Raw genomic sequence first — 21,453 nt, forward strand, 5'->3', positions numbered from 1 at the left:
GTGTTTAATTGTTCAAGTGCTTTGTGTCTCACTCTTCCAGAATCTAGAAGTTTAATTTTCTAACTCCTTAAGTTTATGCGAGTTGTTCTGCATTAATTGTATGATGCAGACATGATGTTCTTGTTGCCAAACCTTCATTAATTGTCATAAACTACATGATTCCATTTTGGCTAAACTGCTCACTCTAGAACCATATTCTTGTTATTTTTTACGCCATAATGTCATCTACCATAGTATTGCGCATGCTCTTTTCATCCTTCTGCTTATCCTTGTTTACCTTCGACTGAATCACATTTTACTGGTTCAGAAGTCGGTTTATGTTATTATTTGTTAAATCATGGAAGTTGGCATTCTCTTTATCTTTTCTTTAGTATTTGTTATGTTTCTAATTTGTCTTGTAACCGCCCAGTTAAACATCCTCACCAAGGTATATTGTTGTCCTTTTATGCCTTATTATAAGAAATCATATAATAAATGTTTAGTTTGGTCAACCAAATCATATATTCACATATTATAAATGTTTAAAGTCCATTTTATATGATGGAACTTAATTGCTTAAAATCTTTAATTGCAACAGTTTCTTTTAAAATAATCTCTTTTTTTTTTTTTGAGGGGGTGGTGGGGAATGGGTCAAACGGGTCGTGTCGGGTGACTCGTTTTGCCAGCCCTACCTCTAGGGTCCCTCGGGGGTGGCCACGGCCACCCCTATAGTCCATCGAGGATGGCCACGGCCACCCCCGGAGGCCACTCGGAGGTGGTCGCAGCCACCTCCAGTTCAATGGTGGGTGGTCGGCCACCCACCAGTTTAGTTCAATTTTTTTTTTGTTTTTTTTTATAATGTAGGGTGTTTTTAGTAAAAAATTTTTAACTTCAATTAAAATGTGTGAGTTATTACCAAACAAAAGAATAGGAATAACCATTCCATTTCATCACCTTTTTATTCCTAGGAATAGCTATTCATTTTCCTAATGTAATGGTCATTCCGCAAACCAAACGAGGCCTTAATGCTTTAATTGAAATTCATATCTTGATTCCACATTTCAGTTTAAAAATAACCAAAAAAAAAAAAAAAATACAAACACCCCATGATGGCTGGGTTCAATCAAAAATACAAATTAATTACAAAAGGCAGTTATTCAAATGTAAATCCAACATTTGATAGGAGAGAAAAGAAAAAACCTAAACTAAACCCTATACCGTGGTCCAAATGACGTAGTTTTGGTTATATATATATATATGTGTGTAAATGCGGTTATTAATCACATTCACATATCCTAAAATTATTATTTACATTCGCATATATTATTAGTAATTTTTGTTAATCGTAATATCCGCATCTGTATAAGTGGATAGCGATTAATAACCATCCACTTGTACAACCTTAATCTAGCTAGGAGCTAGGATGATACTTTTGGTTCTCTTGAATTTCCCTTGATTAAGGAAAACTAAAGACAGTTGCAATAAGTTATTTTGAATCTGTGGGTAGTGTTCTTATAGCTGATATTGACGTTGTAGCTTTTGAAAAGAATGAGAATTTTATTATATATTTTTTTTAATAGCCGATTCTCGACGTCAGGTTTTATATTTTCCCACTTGCTTGAAACGCAGCCAATGTGTTTTATTTTTATATGATTTCTATATTGACCAAAAATACAACGCATATATATCTACATTTTCGTGAGCCAAAAATCAACGAAAACATTGCGTGGGACGATATGCATGTACAAGTAATTTAAGTAAATGATCATGAGTGACGTAAACTTTTACTTCATCTCCTTTATAAACTTGGTCTTGACATGACGGTATATAATTGGTAAAATTTTATTTTATTATTTTTTGTTATTAAAATAAAAATATTAATAAACAATCTATAACATAAAACCCTCAAAAAAATAATCTAAAAAATTAAAAAAAAAATATAAGGTAATATTCTAAACGTCATATCTATGTTTCTCTAAATTTGACGAACTTTTAAAATTATTGTTTGATCAAAATTTAATATTAATTTCAAAAAGTGATTTTAAAAGCAGAAAAGGAAGTTTGTTTATTTTTTAATTTATTTATTTTATCTTTCTTTTAATTCAAATAAGGGTATACCACATATACTTCATTTTCGCACCAAGAAATGGTCTCTATAAATTTAGAAATAGAAAATATTTTTCAGGAATTCACCAGGGTTATTTTCGAATTTTCTGTTGGAATTAATTTGGAAGAGTTAAAGAGAAGAAGCAACTTAATGAGTTGTATGTTGCACAAACACCTTTTAGGAAGGCGAATAAATTAATTATTTTTTTAAATCGGCGTGCCATAATGGGATCTATTTTTTAATACTAACAATTGATGATTTATTGAATTATTTTTTTATCGTAGAGTTTAATTAAGCCACGAAATCACGTCATCCACTTTTAACATCTCGATTCTCAAGTTATTCAAATCTATTATCTACACCATACTGTCTGGATCGGAATTTGGATAATTAATAATAAAAAAATATATATATTTTATAGATAACTTTTTGATAGGTGCACTAACCCTCTTATAATAATGCAAAAAAAGAAGAAGTTAAATCTGACATTAAAAAAACAAAAAAAACCAAGTCAGTTCCTCACTTATAAATTAATTTGAAAAATAAGAAAACTTCTAATGAAAATAGATGAGATAGGATACATTGTCATTCTAAAATATAACTTCAGATCACTTTTATACACGTAATAACTTTTACTTTAACACTTATTTTTTTAAAATAAAAAACCTAAAATTAATTTGGAGACATGTGATTCTCTCACGCTTAAAAGACATATTTTTAACATATTTTTTTAATAACAATAATAATAAAAAAAAAAAAAAAAAAAACAAGTGATGCTTAAAGAACCTACGTGACTCACACATGTGATTCGTGAAACAAGCTGATTTGTGAAAAACTTTTGTCCCAAATGTTTCCAAAATACTTGGAATCGCTTTCTTAACTTCGCCATTCTGGATTTGGCTCCCCTCCCGTTTCAAATTCTCCCGTTGGAGACTTATTTTGTCTTAGATGTTGGCACTTCCTATCAAGTAATATCAATTTTTTTTATTATTATTATTATTTTTTTTTTATAGTTAATGTAACTTTTTTTAATTACCATTGAATTAAAATTTAAAAACAATTCATTTTAAATTTAATAATAATTTTAAAAATCACGTGAAAGATTAAAAAAATATAAACCAAAAAATACAATAGGCCAGCATTACTCTACTGGTAGAGCCTATACAACTTCAACCGTGTGAGACCCACACGATTTCTCACAAACCAAAACAGCAAAAATTACATCTTTTACACGCATTGACACATCCTGAGCTCTTCAGGCAGTGAACTGAAGATTATTGCTTGATGGTTCAAGAAAATGAACAAAATTAATTAATCATATAAGAAGGCTCAAATTCAACATTAATATTTACAGAAAACAGGGGTGGGGAGGAAAAAAGAAAAAAGAAAAAAGAAAAAAAAAACCCATATAGAATTAACAAAATCATAACGGCTGCAAACTCTGGGATTCACGAAACGACCAACCGACCCGGCCACCCACCTCTCAATGTTCTCGCCTAAACAGTCAGAACGGCTGCAAACTCCTATTCAACCCATTCATATTCGCAAAGAAACCCACCAAGTCCTTTCTGTAGGGCAAGTACGATCTCCTCTTATGATCCTCTTCTTTCGCCGCGCCGTTCCTCACATAGTGCGCGTTGAGTTGTTGCGGCGCTACCTTGGACGCCACAGCGACGGTCTTCTCGGCCTTTTTGGAAGGCGTCACGAACACAAACGTGTCCTTCCCGTCACTGTTGCTCCGATACAGAAGGTCCCGGAGCTTCCATCTCTTGGACGAGCCGGTGGAGAGGCTCTTCTTGCGTCTACCGGCCGGTGAAGAAGCCTCCGCGGCTGATTCTGATGATGGCTTTGTTGGGGTCCACACGCAGTATGTTCCGGGTTGGACCCCGTCGAGGTCGTCGGCTTCGGAGGAAGAGCAAGACATGGGCTCGCGTGCTTCTTCTTGTTGCTCTCGTTCTCGCTCTTCGACCATGAGCTTTCTCAGAGGAGAACGACGAAACGTCGACAAGGACGCCTTTGAATTATCGGGGTTTGTATGGGAATCGTTGAGAAGTAGTGTTTGGTCGAAGATCGGGTAGATGGGTCTGATCTGGCCGTTGTAGAAGATCTCGTCGGCTGAGATTGGCGACGAGTACTCCGGCTCTCTGCAAACAACAGCAAACTCAAATTCATCCTCGTCCTCGTCCTCTTCTCGTTGAGGTTCAGTGTTGGAGGTTTCTTGGGGTTGGGGAGGAGGATTCTCCGCAGCCCAGCTGAAGATATCGTCGTCTGGGTCGGGTTCTTGGCCAAGCTCTTTGACTACCCTGGCGGCGATCTCTGCAAGGTTGGCTGAAGGGTAGCTGTTGAAGCTTGGAGAAACTGACACCGCTGAACCCCCTTGCATTTGACTAATCAATTCTACTTCAAAATTTCAAAGCGCACTTGTTGCTCTGCTCCTCCGGTATCTCATACACAGAGAGGAAAGGAGAGAGGGTTTGGTTGAAATGGCAGAAAGTGTGGGGCTTAAGCTGGGGATATATAGGTGTGAGTGGTTGTGGGAAATTGAGCAAAGAGAGACAGAGAGAGATGAGGCTTTTTGGAAAGGGAAAGGGGGTTTTATCAGGTAAGGTGGGCGCAGAGTTCATGGACGTTATTAGAGTACTTTCTTGCTTCTTCTATACGTAATAATAACAACTGGTGTGCTCCCTGTGCTCAAGCTTTGTGTTTACACGTGGAAGAGGGTGAGCGTTCACACGTGGAAGATAGAAGTTTTTGCGTTCTAGAACGAACGCTGCTCTGTTGGGCTCCTTTTTTATTTATTAATGCGGTATTGCTGTCCTTGTAAATTGTGGTGGTTGTTCTTTCTTCGTCCTTCCCATGATTATTTCACTTTAATAAATGAAGGCTGTACTTCGGTATAAGATGCTCCGAACTCTTTTCACTTTTTACTGTTTTCTTTTTGGTAAAGGCTATTTTTTACAATTAACCATGGCAGTCAATTTTGAATGCAGCACCAAATTTACAAGATTTCATAATCTCATATTTAGAATATGAGTTATTCATATAAAAAGTAGATAGATTATAAAAATACTCATAAATTCATTCTTTTAAGTTCTAGGTTGATTCTTTTATTATTTGAAACTAATCTTTTGAGAATAATATTAAAGATTTAACTAACCCTATATCTTTGGATAGTTAACAATCCTATGTTAAATCGCACTTTCCCCGATGACCGAGCCATCAAAATGAAGAGTCAGTAAGTCTTTTTTTTTTTTTTTTTTTGATAAGAATAAGTCTTATTGAATCATATCCTATATTAAGAACTAATTAGTGGGTTATAATTATTATTATGGTCAAAAGGCAATAAGTTGAAAATCTTATATATTCTAATATATAGGGATTTTGTAGTTTCGAGCTCTTGAATCATCCTATATTAAGAACTAAATTGGTTAAAGAATATGGGTCATAATTATTACGGTCAAAAGGCAATGAGTTGAAAATCCTATTCTGTAGGGATTTTTGTACGTAGATCCCAAGATCCAACTCAAGGAAAATTAGTTCTTTGAACGAGTTATTCACAATTATATTTTATTTCACAATTATTTTATGATATTCACGTGACAATTCCAATTAATACTTAAATTAATTATTGTTAAAATAAATAAATAAATGATATGTTATAACTGTCACATTAACATAGTAAAATAATTATGAAATAAAAATATAGCATATAGCATTACTCAATAAGTTTTAGCTAGCCAATTCTTGAGTTTGTGACTATATTGGATCGATATCCAATTATTTTGGGTGTGGTTATAGACATACAGGTGAAATTATGGCATTTTATATTTTTTTTAGTCATACATTACATAAAAGCTTAAGTTGTGAGACCCTTGTTGGAGTGTTTTTGGCCACATGATTGACGATTCTAAGCAATGCCTTAACAATTTGTTTTTCTCTTCGGTTTGGCACATAAAACGGGAGGCTAACAAAGTCGCTCATGATTGTATGGCTAAGTTAGCTAATTTCCAATTGTTAGATGAGGAGTGGATAGGAGAATGTCCTCTGTTCCTCCAAGCTGTTATTCTTGCTCACCAAGAGGTTATTGGCTGATCAATGATAATTATCTTTTTATTAAAAAAAAAAAAAACAAAAAAAAAGGTTTTGAGGCCAACAAAGTGAAAATAAGGAAAAATTGTGGAGTTATGTTTTAAATTTATAATTTTTGTTTTAATATCACGTTAAATTATTATTTATCTCAAATTTTTAAGCGAGTAAAAAATTATGATTTTAATTAATAACGGTTTGAATAGTTTCAAGTTTGATACTTAGATAATGATTTTTGATACAAATTAAACAATTAGACTTTAACCAAACCATGAGAAATTTATTAAAAAAAAAAAAAAATTCGGCAATAACAATTAGGTCAAGACAACATCATTTGTTTTCCTAAGAAACTTTACACATTATTTAAGGTATTATTAAATAGTTAATCTCTAATAGGGACATATATATATATCTTTTATCACATACAAGTAATTCCACAAGTTTACTTTGTGTCTTTTCAATAATTATTTAGTATTTAAAATAATCATTTTAACAAAATTCAAGAGAAAAAAAAAAAAAGAAAAAGAAAAAAGAAAGAAAGAGGCCCCATTCTCGAAATAAAAAGGAGTACTGCAAATGTTTGTGACCTTGATTGACGGTGGGGAACCTTGAGATTCTAGACAAGCAATTAATATTGTCCTTTTTCTTTAGCAACTTCCGTATAATTCTCTTAAAAAAAAAAAAAAAAAAAAAAAAAAACTTCCGTATAATTAAATGAAAATTTATAGGAGCGAGGGGCGGGAAGGACGGTGCCTGGTGGGTGTGGAAGGGTTATTTCTGTATGACTTAATAGGAGGATATAAATACGAGAAGTCAAATTTAATTTTGATCAGGGTAACCTTAATTTTTAAGCCTAAAAAATTTATATATATTTAACTTACTAAAAAAAATTGAAAACCAAGGAAGACCATGACTTTTTTTGGTCTATATGTAGTTACTTCTACGTATGTGATAATCACATGCTTTAAAGATATATATCAATTCATGTTCCGTTTGTTTTGTCGTAAAATATTTTTGACAAAATCATTTTCAGAAAAAATAATTTTCTCGAAAATAATTTTTGGCGTTTGGCTCGCACAAAAAAATTACGAAAGCGAAAATGCAACTGCCGTCGAAATCTGGCAACGTCCAGTCGCCACTACCGGATTCTTGTGAGTAGGTTTGGCTGGGTTTGGCCAAAATGGCCGAATCCTAGCCATTTTGGCTAGATCCGATCGGCTTTAGACTATAGCCGAAATCCTGCCGGCGCCGATAGCATTCCAACGGCTGGATGTAGCCGGACTTTGACGCCGGCTAGATTCCGACGACCGACAATTGCTGGATTCCGACAATCGGATATCAAATGTGCGTGCAAGGACAAAGAGTTTAATTTCGTAAAACGATTTCCGATTTTCAAAATCGTAAATCGTTTTCCAAAATTTAAAGAAGCTTTCGCCTCTACCAAACACCATAAAATACCATAATTTTTGCTAACCATTATTTTCGCCTCTACCAAACATTATAAAATATCAAAATTATTTTTCAAAAATTATTGTACGCTGAAACAACCGGAGCATCAATCACATCATATTTAAGTATAATTATATTCTTTTATATATAGAATATAATTATACTTTAAAGTTTGATGTATAGAAGTAGAACTCGATAAATAAATAAAGATGGATCAACCGGTAGGTGTTCAAGATCTAGAGAGAGAGAGAGTGGGAGTATGGGCATAAAAATAAAAGAAATATTTCATAAATTGCAAGATAAAATATTCCGAGTTAATAGTCACATCCAAGTTGGTAGTTCTAGAAGAGTTTTTGGGGAATTTGCAAGTTGTGGAAGAAAAATACTGGAGTCTCGCAAGTAATGATGTTAATGGAAAACCTAGTTTTGGAAGATACATATATGTATCCAGCCTGTACGAGTGAGACAACCTTTTAATTAAAGTATTATTATCAACCTAATAAAACCAAGCAAACATAATAAGAACAAGGTTGGGTGATGATCATTTAATGGCCTAAATGGAATGTACTTTTTGTTTTTATATTTGATGGAAAGACTATAGAAAGATATTATTAAGTTGCAATAGTTGATAAAATGTTTTTAATTTGGGTTGATGATAGATAAAATCCCTTTTGATACAAATTATATCTTCTCCTATATATGAGTCCAACCCCTCCCCCCCCCCCCCCCCGGAAAAAAAAAAAAGAGAAAGAAATATTGTATTAATTGTTGAATACGCACATGTGATTGAATCTTATATTGAAAAAATTGTTATAAATGTGAGTGGTTAATTTAATATAGTAAGGCCTAAACTCATAAATTCTTTAACAAATCTTATCAGGGCCAATGGTAGAATGGCATAGGCATGGGTGCATGATGCGGCCAAATTTGCATAGCACATAAGTAATTCTGAAGATAGTCCATAAGATTGAGTATAGTATACTTGGGCCAAAGACTCAAAAGCTTAGCCTTTTGCGTTGAGTGATATTAGGGCTGACTTATAGATTTTGAGGCCTACGACAACAAATTTATATGGGCATTTTTCAATATTTAATTTTAAATTATTCCTTTCATTTTTTCCCTTAATTTTTTCAAACGACATGAATAATTCATCTATAATACGAGATATATATTTAATTTCAACCGATGACTTTGTGTTGAGCTATATATAGTTCTTTTTATGTAGAATTTAATTTGTGCAAAATGAAATTTAATTTATTCTAAAAATAAGTTTAATGAAGGAACTTAGACAACATGTTGGTTTTAAGTTCAGGTAAAATTATGAGTTTAATTATTGCTTTAGGAGTGCCATTAATATGACTCCCCATTTTTCTCTTTATTTTCTGCTAAAGTCTCACTATCTTGGGCTTCAATTTTTGTAATTATTTTTATCATAATTGGGCCTTAATTAAAGAGTATTGACTTTTTTTTTTTTTTTTTTGTCATAATTAGTCTTTATTTTTTATTTTTATATAAAATGAAACTTAATTACACTATTACTAGTTGGGGCCTTCTTTTATTTTATTGGGAATGTGGGGTATTAGACGATTGCTTAATTTGCCTGAGCATTCAGCATGGCCTAAAGTGATATTCCAATATATTATATTATAGTTTCGAAAAACTCTCTAAAGTTTCAATCTTTCTAAAAAAAAAAAAAAAAAGATAAAAATTTTCTACAAACCAGTTTATAAAATATTTTTTAAACTTTTGAACTTTGGCCAAATGTTGCCCACTAATAAGTAATAACTACCAATAGCATTTTTAAATCTATTTAGCTGATTGTTTTTTTTGGCATGCACAAAATTTAGGTAAATTATATAAAAATTTATGAACAATGATTTAATTAAATGAGTATGTTGGTGAGCATGGGCAAAAGATGCATGTATTTTTGTTTATAGAAAGAAAGACACTGAATTTGTGCAAGTCAAGGCCGCCAGAAAATGGGGGTAGTTAGGTTTTGTCATGTACGTCGCTGCTAATTATGAAAAGCCGATGGTGGCGATGCACTCCTCCTAGCTTGGTTTTCACATTACTTGCATTATCACTAACCAGTACTTAACGCAGAAAAAAAGTTTGTTAATTAATGAAGGAAGATGTGTTTACAAGAAGAGATCGAAGAGGAGACAAGACAAGAGACGATTCATTAATTCTGCATGCTTATCTTGTAGTTTACAACTGCCTGGTAAACACTTGGACAAGAAGCTAATTAATCCTACTGCAATCAATGACTGCTAGCTGCTAGCTGTTAGCTGTCGCTGAGAAGGAGCTTAATAGTTCAACAAAGTTTTATGTATATATATATATATATATATATATATATATATATATATATATATTCGTCTCAAATTATTTGTTTAAATTTGAAAAAGATCAAATAAGTAAGTGATATGAGAGACCACTTATAAAATTTATTTGACCAAATAAAATTTGAGATGTTCAACTATTTATTCGATCAGATGAATCTCATAAATAGTTTCTCAAAATTATCTCTCTAAATTTTTTTAGATTCGAACAAATAATTTGAAAGACCGGATCCTGATCCGTAAAAATGAGTGATGAGATAGTTGATATATTTGTATGGGACAAAATTACTCCAATCTCCAATGAATAAAAACAAAATTGGTGGTTTACAATTCAACCATGACAAGTTCGATTTTCCAGTTAGGATATTATGATATATATGCTATTTAATATATAGAATATTATGATGATATGCTATTTAGTATTAGATTATCATGTACATTACGTACAATTACGATGATATTCTTAGAATATTATAATTAGATTTTCACAATATTCCGTGTCTTAATTACTATAGATTGTACGTATATATGTTAATTATTTTAGATTATTATTATATTTTTGACCACCTCATTCAATTATAAAGCTAGACATCGTAGAGTTAGCACAGACATAAGAAGGTTTTTTATTTTTTTATTTTTACTTTTTTAAAATTTTCATTATTTTTAATCGATTTTTTTACATAGTACTCATGAATCTATCGTAGCAAAAGTCTTATCTTGACCTTACAGTTTAATTTTTAATTCAGTAAATATTTTTGGGATTTGCCCAGAAACTATCCCTACCACGAACCAGAGGTAGCAAGGCCCATTGGAAGGTTTAGTAAAGGTTAATTGGGATGAAGTTGTAAACAAAGACAATCGAAAGATGGGTATTGGAGCGGTAATTCGAGATGTCGAGGGTGAGGTCCTGGCTACTTTGTCAGCTCCAAAAGATCACATTACGACCCTTGTTTTTGCAGAAGCCATTGCAACTTGACGAGCTGTTTTATTCTGTAGGGACTTGGGGTATCAACAGGTGGAGCTAAAATGAGGTGCTTTCTAGGTGGTGCAGATCCTAAGGAATGAAGGTTGTAACTTGAGTAAATATGATCAAATTATCAAGGAGGCTCGAGGGGTATTAAATGGATTCTGTCAGTGGAAGGTTTATCATATCTGGCGAATTGCCAATAGGACTACCCACATGCTTGCAAATGAAGTAATCATTCTTAGTGAGGAACGGGTTTGGTCTTGAGGATTTCCCTCTCTGTTTTAATGGTCTTTTCTATGTAGAACGTTATGCTTAAATTGATAATTTATTATGAAGGCGAATCTATTTTAAAAAAAGAGAGAGTGAGAGAGAGAGAGAGAGTTTGAGCACATACGTAATGATGACAGTGTTAAAAAAATTAATTAAATGAATACATTCAATATTTTTTATTAGCTTAAACTTTTGTAAAAGTGGTGATTTAACAAAGATTGAGGCTGCAAAAGCATAATAGACTTCTAAAATTAAAAATTTCAGGATAATTTCGTATAGTGTGCCATCCAAAGAGTGATAGCCATGGCCCATGAAAAAAACTTGTTCCCATGGAAAATCCATTTTCTAGAAGAGTTGTTTTGGTGGATTTTGTGTGGAAGAAGGAATCAAGGATTTTTACACTGCGCCTATTTTTGATTCAGGAACTGGGCCTAACCCAATCCAACCCGTTCATATTTGTCGTCCAAATTTGCTTCTCAAAATATCATACCCCGTTTGTATTAGGATGAGGCCAATATCTACAAGCCCATTCAAAGAGAATGGGCCGCCTCCGATGGCTTGCTTTTTTCTTCTTTTTTTTTTCATCGATGGCTTGCTTTAAATACACATCAATGTTCTTTGAAAACAAATAAAAAAAAAAAAAAACACACATCAAGAATTTGCTTCGAGTTCTCGGTTCATGGATTGTGGTTGCAGAACTTTGTCACTTTGGAATTGTTGACTCCATTGTCAAGCTGTTGAGAATTTATTGGGATAATTTAATATTTGTTTATTTATTTATTTTTTTTTGGATAACTTCGTAAAAAGATATCAAACTATGCCGTTTTGAAAAAAATATACTAAACTTTCAAACGTTTCAAATTAGGGTATCAAAGTTTTCAAATATTTCAATAAAGGGTAATCCGTTACGATTTGCTGTTAAATTCTGCTAAAATTTTTAAAATACTCATGTGTTTATCTTTTTTTAAAAAAATTATTAAAATGTTCAAAAATTCAGGCATGAGTTTCTTTTTTTTTTTTTTTTTTTTTTTTTTTTCTTTTTTCCTTAAAAAAATGAGGGGTATTTTGAAAATTTTGGTAGAATGTAACAGCAAATCCTAACGGATTATCCTTTATTGAGACATTTAGAAACTTAGATACATTAGTTTGAGACGTTTAGAAGTTTAGTACATTTTGTTCAAAACGGCTGATAATTCGATACCCTTTTGTGAATATATATATTAGCTTCCTATTTTCATTACGTACATACATGTGTCAGTTTGGATGAGATGGTGACATGAATATTCTTTGAATGAGATCATTATTGGTGGACTTTTTATGGACAGTTCTCATTTTAAAATTTTAGCATGTTATTTGGGTTGTATATAGAAGGGATCAATTTTATTTTTCATTCCGACTTACACCAGTGGGTTGTTTGACTATGGCATTATGATGACAAGATTAAAATAAAAATGGATTTGTTTTATTACGCAACACAATATTAATATAATAAACATTATTGTTTTGTGCCCCAAGTGAGAGAATGAAATAATTTTTAATGATCCACATCAAATAGAATACAAGTTTTTATTGAAGGGATAAATGCAAAATGAGTTTTTGTGGTTGACCTAAATTATAAATTGCTTCATGTGGTATAAAAATGATTCAGAAGTCATTGGAATAGGTCAAAATAACATTTTAGTCCCTGTAGTCAAATTTCGTCAGAACACTTGACAAATTCCGTTAATGTGTCACATTAATGCTAATAGAATGATGACAAGTGTTATTTTTAATGAAAAAAAAAAATTAATATATTAAAAATTAATTTATGTAATTTGCTTAAATTACAAATCGCTAGCTACAACATAAAAAATAATCCATGTAATCGGCCACCCCTAAGGGCCAAAACCACTTCTTCAATTTTTTTTTTCTTTGGCCCTGGAGGTGGCTGAACCACCCTAGACCGGCCGACTTGGGGGTAATTTAAGCCAATTACATGGATTATTTTTTATATTGTAACTAGCGATTTGTAATTTAAGCCAATTACATGAATTGATTTTATATTTATCCCTATATTAAATAAGAAATAGAGTTAATAGTGAAAAAAGAAAAGAGTCTTTCTCTACTCTATAAATTTACTCAAATTTCGTGCAACGTAAAATTGAAGATCGAGTGAAAGAAACCACTTTCCGGCATTAACAACCAATTTTCCTGGGGTTTGCAAAGATTATAGTATGTAATTAACATAATTTCTGTGAAAATCATGATAATTTTGGTCTTGGATTAAATAATTTATCTAGATCTATTTACAATTTCATAGCCAAACGCATGCAATTTCTCTTGATCTGGGTGTTTAGCTGAGGGTTACCCGACTTAACAGCTCCAATTAACCACTCATGCTAGAAAGATGGTGAGCTATGAATGGATCAGCACAAATCTCCCCATTCAAGAGGCAGAGCATATGCCAATACCGCGACAAAGTGGAAAGAGTGATCTAATAAGGTGCCTTGAATTTTGGGTGCCAACCTTAGAGCAAAACCTGTGTATATTTGTAGATAATATTCCTAATTTGAAACACATTTTCTCCCTACTTTTACCTGACACATATTTTGCTTTTTGATTATATACTTTTACGAGAGCACTATACCTTACATATTCTTTTTCTAATCATTTCTCTATCTCTTTTTTTTGCTACATCATTTCTCTCTTTGGGAGTTTAAGAAAATCATAAAAATTTATTAAAAACTAAATAATTTTTTTTTTCTTTTAAAATTAGAGAATGAAATAAAAAACCTGTTTGAGTTTGTATTAAAAAAGTAGCAAGTAAAAAATTGTGCTTTTTGATAAGCTAAAATGCGTAACATTGCTAGAGATGCTATCACGCCCCTCATCGTTGGAACAAAATCGATTCCCTTCATTTAGTTATAAAGTAGGGGTATAGTTGTCTTTTCACATTCTCATATGGAGAGAATGAAAATGTGAAAAGATAACTATGCCCTACTTTATAACTAAATGGAGAGAATCATCTCCATTTGAAATGGAGGGGATCTAAATTCCCGCGTACGGCCAAAAAAGCAACCCAATTGCAGAGAATACTCTCCATTTGAAATGGAGGGGATCCAAATTCCGGCTTACGGCCAAAAAAGCAACCCAATTGCAGCCTAAAATGCTGCTATTATGACATTAGCAAATATGAACACGAAAATGCCCCTAGAGAAACTTGATTTTGAGCTGTAAACACGTCTCATTTCTCAACCAATCCAACCAGAAAATCACTCTCCATCAACAACAGCTCACAGTATCAGATGTCCAACAACCATGTGAAGTGATTACAACAGAAAAAAGGACTCTATTAGGTAGAACACTAATTAACAGCTAAAATTTATACAACTAGTGAGACATTTGAAGAAAATCCCACATAGCCCCTCAGGTATCTGCCCAATCCCTCACCATCAATTTCCTCAGAAACAGCTATATACAATATGACAAAACCATCTACCTTCTCATTCCTGTCCTTGGGAGTAACCATCTGTCAAAACTTATCCAGTCAACATTGCCTGCACTCTGATTATAATAACCTTTCAATGAAAAATGCTTCGATGGGAGAAAGACCCAAGTGTACTAAATAGCACGTCTTTCTTTTATTTAAGGCCGGCTAGCGCCATGGACTGCTGGAGAAAAAACACGTTAAATCTCAATCCAATAACATTTTCTTATGCAAGGCGCAAAAAAAAGAAGAAAAAGAAATGTAATCATGGAGTCTTATGAAGAAACCTTTAAACCCCAGTTCATGGAATCTTATAAAGATTGAGTTAATTTTTTATAACAGAACTAGGCATAAGATAGACGACTAGCCAAAAATAAAGGAGACGATATAAGCATAAAGTGGAGGAAACCGTTATCCTCCACCTTCAATATTCCCCAATCAGACTTGGATATCATAAAATTATACAGGCCAGAGAACCAGAACAATACCTCACATCATCAAATTATACCAGATTTTGTAATGCTTGAAGAAAGCTATTTTCAACAAAGTAAGATTCTATATGCCTAGAGATTAAGCAACCATGCATCCACCATTTCAAATACAAGGTGAACAAGTTGCAGCTTCAAGTAGATTCTTTCAGAAAGCATGTAATAATTTCATCTCTAATTTTCAGCTCCTTGTACGACTTCAAAAGTGTATGACAAAAATAGTTCATGCAGCAAAATGTTCGACAATAAAATTTCTATGTCCAAAGAGACCTTGCCACAAAAACCTTTTGTAATTCTATATGTTGAACAGGAGTTGCATCAACATTGTACATCAGACAAATTAAAATCAACCATATAGCCATTTTGTTTGACATTATCGCTAAAAAAAAGAAGCAAAAATCCCAATACTATTCTTAAGAGTCAAGAATATTGACAAGGTCATCTATTTCATCACAGAAGTAGTACCTTGGCTTTGAATTTCTTGATTACAGCAATCAAGAGCTTATCTCCTGCTATTTGTCTGAATCGTTGTATCATTTCATTTCGTGATATCTTCTTCGCCTGGAGACAGAGACCAGAAAACGTTCAAGAAAATGAGCATATGAAAAAGAAAGGATAATTCTGAAAGAAAAAAAAAAGGCTTGTGGGTTTGTGGCCTCTGATAAATCAGTGCTAACTGCTAAGTACTTACTTTGTGAGCTTCATGATACTTGTTAATCAGAGAGACGGTGGGTGGAGGTAAGAATTTCGAAAGCACGGAAATTAGAATTGAAAATGGCACCCATGGTGAAGTCGGAACACTCGATGGTTTTGGATTAATCCTTACAAACCCTACACAATTAGAGATACAGAATCAGTAAAACACCATGAGAAAACAAATCCACACATCACACACACAAGAAGGCAAATTACTCTTACCTGCCAAGCAAGGTGGAGCTCTGAAACTCACTACGAACTCAGGCAAAATATGAGTGTTCATGTGGGTGCTCCACACAATGTATTTCCGAGGGGCCGAAAGGTTGTCCACGCCGGAATCAAACTCTTCGGAACTCGGGTGACACTGCTCGGAACCGATCTCCACAAGCTCTGCCTTCCCCAATATAACACGACAGAGCAGAAGATGTCGCAGACCATCCTTATCAACAACCGAGTTGCACGCACTGTAATAAACACCGACATAAATTTGTCAACAAAATCAGAACATTATTTGTTAGAACAGAGGATAAGCATAATTTCTTGTAAGCTTAGGCTTTTGCACAACTGCTAATTTATCACTCGTAATCAAAACACATAACGAATCTCGCATATCAATCACACTGGAACAGAAACAATCTCGCATATCAATCACACTGGAGAAGAAACATACAAAGAGAAACTGTAATAACCACTAAGCTTACCTTTCCAAAGGGGAATTATCCGGTGAAAGATAAACGCCGCCGCCATACAACCCATTGTTCCGAGACAGCCCAGAGTGACCAAAACCATGTGAAACAATCTGAGCTATCTCATCCTTAGAATCACCATACCAAGCATACTTCGCATTCGCATCACCACCGGATTTCTTCTCCACCGCCTGCGCATAAACCCGAAACGAATTCAATCTTGCTTGTCCCATCACACCGCCAAACTCATTTCTATGAATGCCCACAACGCTTGCTTGCACGCCAAGCGAAGCGACACTCGACTCGAATCTGCGCTTGATAATTTCGTAAATTGTGTCCCCTTCAGCCAGCCTGACCAACCCATCATCGAACAACGGAAATTGCTCGCAACTAGCACTGGAAACGCCGCTTTCGCAATCGGAAACCAACGCTTCTTGATCACTAACGGTCTCGGAGACCGACTCTTCGACACCCATTTGCCTGGACCGCCCGTCGAATAGATTTTCAGATGAAGTGTTAGAGGCTGTAGTCCCAAATCCATGTGGAAAAGTACTATGACTGTTACGCATTTGACTGGACGATGACCGACATTGATCTCCGTTACTATTCTCCATATCAACAGGAAATTACAACCGCCTAAGAGAAAAGCTAAGAGTGATTTACAATCTAACAGCCAAGAAAACGAGCTTAAATCCTAAAGAAAAGAGAATACAGGCTTAAGATTGAGATTGACAGAGTTGCAAATTGTAGAACATTTGAGAGAGAGAGAGAGAGAGAGAGAGAATCCAAAAGAAGAACCCGGAAATGAACTTCGACTGTATTGAATGCAAAACCAAAAAACCCAGCAAGGAAAGGTCGACGAATTCAGAGAGCCCAACAGAAAACCAAAAGATAAGAATCTGTACCAAAAAAAAAAAAAACTAAAGAAAATTCAATTTCAAGATTAAGATTTCCGTAGAACGAACGGACAGAGTCGCATAGTCTGGCAATTAATTGGCGCAAAAACCAAAAAAAAGCCTTAGAACTGAACTCCAACGAATTGAAAACAAGAAAAAATAAACCCAGAAAAAACTATCAAAGATCAAAGCGAACCGATACTCTGCGATCAAGGAAACACAAAAAAGGAAAAAACGTAAGCGAAGAGAAAGCTTCAAGTATGGAAAGATTTCATGTGATGCTTGCCTAGGAAGTACAGAAAGGAATCAATGCATATTTGTCGTGTGATATTTTTTTTTTTGTGAGAATATTTGAATGCGAAAATGTGAATATATGTTATATGTGTTACTTGGAGAAGAGGGCGGTTACAGAGAGATATAGATTATAGATATATAATAAAACTAACGGAACCGCCTTTTGTTGGAACGGGCGATGGGCGGTGCGCTGATTGTTTTTTGAGGGCCTGTTGTTTTGTGGACAGTTGGACTCCTCTAGAGATAGAGGCGGTTACCCCGAGTTTGAACATATCCCGAGGAAGTTACTAGAATACCCTTGCTAATATCTCTGCTCTACTTTCCATGATTGGTTCATGGATAATGTATGCAATTAAAGCCTGTCATGCTCTGATTGGGGCATGAGAAAATATTGGTAGATCGAGGATGATGTCTATTATTATTGGCAACTACATGCAGCTTCTGGGTGTGGTGTAGATATTTTTCATTTGTTTTGGGACGTGATGGGCTTCTGATTAGGAGAGCCTTTGGATTTGGTTTAGCTGCGGCAAAAATAATTATTATATGTTTAAATTTATTATTTTTTTTAATGAAAAACTTAAAATTAAATATCAATTGTTGAAAATGATACAACAGATATGTTATAGTTTTTTTTACAGCACATAGGCCGAATTCAAAAAGTTTTGTGATTGGATTATGTGACATTGGGTACTATGAATTAATGGTAACAAATTACATCTTTCAATTAATCTCTAATTTGGATCAAAATTTTCTCAATTTCAAGTGAGATAAAGTTGATTACTTTTAGATTAAATTTCACATATTCATCATCATTAAAATTTTAGATAACACAAAACAACATCAGGACCATGAAATAGATCATCTCTATTTCATCCTAATTTCTTTAGTTCATGCTGAATTTATATAAAGTTGGCCAGTCGGGTTTTTCATTTTCTTTTTAGAATATATATATATATATTTTAAAAAAAATATCGAGTGATTTTACACTCCAAATCTAAGTTTAATAACGATCCAATTGTAATTATAAGTTTAACTAAAAAAAAATAAAAATTGTGTAACTCACAACATCGGATTATGAGACAAGTCAAGCAAACGTTGATGGGGCTCAACGTTTATAGAGCATTCTAATGGAATATCATATATTGTGGAATATCATAGAGAGCAGTCTAAAGGAAAAAAAGAAAAAGAAAAAGAAAACTTGTATCTATTATAGAGCAGTCCTAAAGGAAATATCATATATTGTGGGACGGATGGAATTGTCGCTATTAGAAGGAAGAACCTAACCTACTAGGCTTTTGAGCAACTTAATTGTGTTAGAGAGAATCCGTGGGTCGGTAATGGGGCTGGACTAAATAGTCAATATCAACCCTTGTGGGCCGGAATAAATAGTCAATACTACTGCTTAAAAAAGCGAAAAAACAAAAACCAAACCAATATTACTGCTGACACGCACACCGGAATGAATTGTCAATATTTAATAAATTATTACATAATTGTCATATAATTTAAATAACGTGACAATAAAAATTAGTTATTTTTTTTTTTATTTTTAAAAAAATACTTTTCAATGACTAATTTTTAGTGCAAAGTTATACTATTTACATAACACAACAAATTGGCGTTAAAAGAAAGGATAAGAATAGTAAATATTAAATAGTATTTATTTTTTTTTTAATCTTTTTCCTTTTTTCTAAATTCCTTCTCACAGTCGTTTTTTTTTTTTCTTTTTTGGGCAACACACACAACCTTTCTTATTTGTCATATTTTATTGATGGGGTTTCTCTTGCAAGACAAAATAAACTTGTAGTACTGTGTATATATATATAAAATGTGACATGACTTTTAAATCATCATTAGATTGAAAAAATATAACGTAAGTAAGAGTCTATATATAGCTTCTATTATTTAAAACAAAAAAGAAAAACTTTCATGTTAATTCGGAGGCATGTCTTCCATTTGATCAAGAACATCATCTGGCTTAAGGCAGATGAAGACTCACCAGAGAGAGAAAAGAATTTCTACAATTTCATTATTAGTTTTTCTTGGACCCTACGTTAAGGTATGAAAATTGATGTTGAGCATTTTCGACCCTGCGGAGTCAATGCAATAGTGGCAACTGTAGGATCACGTACTATAAGCATATCTTTCCACGAAGCAATCTTTGCGACACATGAGAGATGACATAAGTGATTCGATTGATGGAATTTCGTATTATTACTTATGAGAAATATTTCTTCTTACAGCGAATTGACTGGACCCATTAGTTAGACCCGGCCACCCTATTAACAGGATCCTATTTTATATACTTCACATCAAATTTCATAACATCTACTGTTCCCCGCCCAATTGCATGTTACCGTCTGATGCAACTTGCAAGGGAACACCAGAAATGGCGTGCAATGATTATTTAAAATCGAAGAGAGCATTAAAGATAGCACTTCCTTTTTGCAAAGCAATTTTTTTTTTTTAAACACTTCTTTACCATATAACTTTTTCTTTTTAAGCTTTTGCCGTCTTAAAAAACACCGAAAGACTGGTACCTTCGGTCTTAGAGCACTAGTAGCAGATGCCCTATATATAATTCTATTTCCTAAAATAGGAAAAATTTGAAAAAAGTAACAAAAAATTAACCCACAATAGTTACCCTATTTTAGATGATCACCATTGGGAAGCACTGTAGCTTCCCAACAGGTTATTTTAATAATAAAAAAAAAGTCTCTCTCCTTCACATCAATTCACTCCTCTTCCTTTTCATCTTTCTTTCCTTTTCTTTCTTCCCTCGAATCACAGAACCTCTGCACAATCTTCTCATCTTCCATTTTCTCATGAACCAAACAAAGTTGCAAACACAAATTCCCAAATCTTATTCAAATTTCTCACAAAACAACAAAAACAGATATTTCCATCTCTCCTTCACGCACTGGTTCGAGATAAAGGGGGTTGTTGCTGAGGCCCATCTGGTGGAGGAGGCTGGAGCGACGCTCGAGGACGGAGGAGGGCTCGGAGATCCAGAACGGCCGACTCTTATCTCTGTCGGCGTGTGAAACGACGGCGTTTCAGTTCGATCTGTGACCAAAACTTTGAGAACCCTGTTGAACGCCTCTCCGTCCCCGAGAACCACGTCGAACGCGAAACCACGACTTTGATCTCCAGCGACGCCGCCACTACAAACCAAAAATCAATAACCTAGAAAGTGAAAATGGAAATGAGAGTGAGGAAGAAGGCGAAAATCTAAGAGAGAGATGGAGATGAGACAGAGATGTTGAGAGATAAAAGAAATAAATGAAAAAAAAAGAAGTGAAACTAAAGAATAATTATATTTTAATATATATGATAAGATAAATAGAAATTGTTGTGATGTGTTTTTGTATAGGAAAAAAAAAAAGGTAGTTTAGTTCCTTAAATTTTTCTTAAAATAAGAAAAATAGTTGAGAATCTGCTTCTAGTGCTCTTAAGTGCTAAGCAAGGGAGACAATGGTGGCAACTGGCAAATCTAAGAGAAATGTCAATCATTTAACCAAAGAGATTCTCACTCAAACCAACGGTCTGCTCTAACAAAACCTCTCAGAATAGAGAAAGGATTAACAATGTCATATATATATATATAATTTTTTTTTTTTTTGGGGGGAGAGGGGGGGTTTTGCATTGTGCTATTGACTAGGGCTTGGAGGGTGTTTTCTTATTATTAATTTAAAAAAGTGTTCTCGTATGACGTAAAGATGAAAAC

At 33.7% G+C, this 21,453-nt stretch overlaps 2 protein-coding genes across 3 annotated transcripts; both read right to left on the reverse strand.

Annotated features, from left to right (window-relative positions):
- Positions 1-3,590: 3,590 nt before the first annotated feature.
- On the reverse strand, positions 3,591-4,469 carry LOC133876045 (uncharacterized). Its single transcript, XM_062314347.1, has one exon. It carries the CDS (start codon positions 4,467-4,469, stop codon positions 3,591-3,593), a length of 879 nt encoding a protein of 292 aa, XP_062170331.1.
- A 9,863-nt stretch (positions 4,470-14,332) lies between these two features.
- Positions 14,333-17,825, reverse strand: LOC133875520 (probable inactive poly [ADP-ribose] polymerase SRO5). Of its 2 annotated transcripts, none has more exons than XM_062313682.1 (5): positions 16,552-17,825; positions 16,073-16,314; positions 15,846-15,985; positions 15,620-15,715; positions 14,333-14,850 (listed from the first exon to the last, which is right to left on the reverse strand). In XM_062313682.1, the coding sequence occupies exons 1-5, from the start codon at positions 17,148-17,150 to the stop codon at positions 14,821-14,823; spliced, it is 1,107 nt and encodes a 368-aa protein (XP_062169666.1). In that variant the 5' UTR covers positions 17,151-17,825; the 3' UTR covers positions 14,333-14,820. The 2 variants fall into 2 exon arrangements, with proteins under 2 accessions (XP_062169666.1, XP_062169667.1); XM_062313683.1 differs by having other exon boundaries at positions 14,333-14,847; positions 16,552-17,823.
- Positions 17,826-21,453: the final 3,628 nt, after the last annotated feature.

This window comes from Alnus glutinosa, chromosome 8 (assembly GCF_958979055.1).
Source record: "Alnus glutinosa chromosome 8, dhAlnGlut1.1, whole genome shotgun sequence".
Classification (NCBI taxonomy): Eukaryota; Viridiplantae; Streptophyta; class Magnoliopsida; order Fagales; family Betulaceae; genus Alnus; species Alnus glutinosa.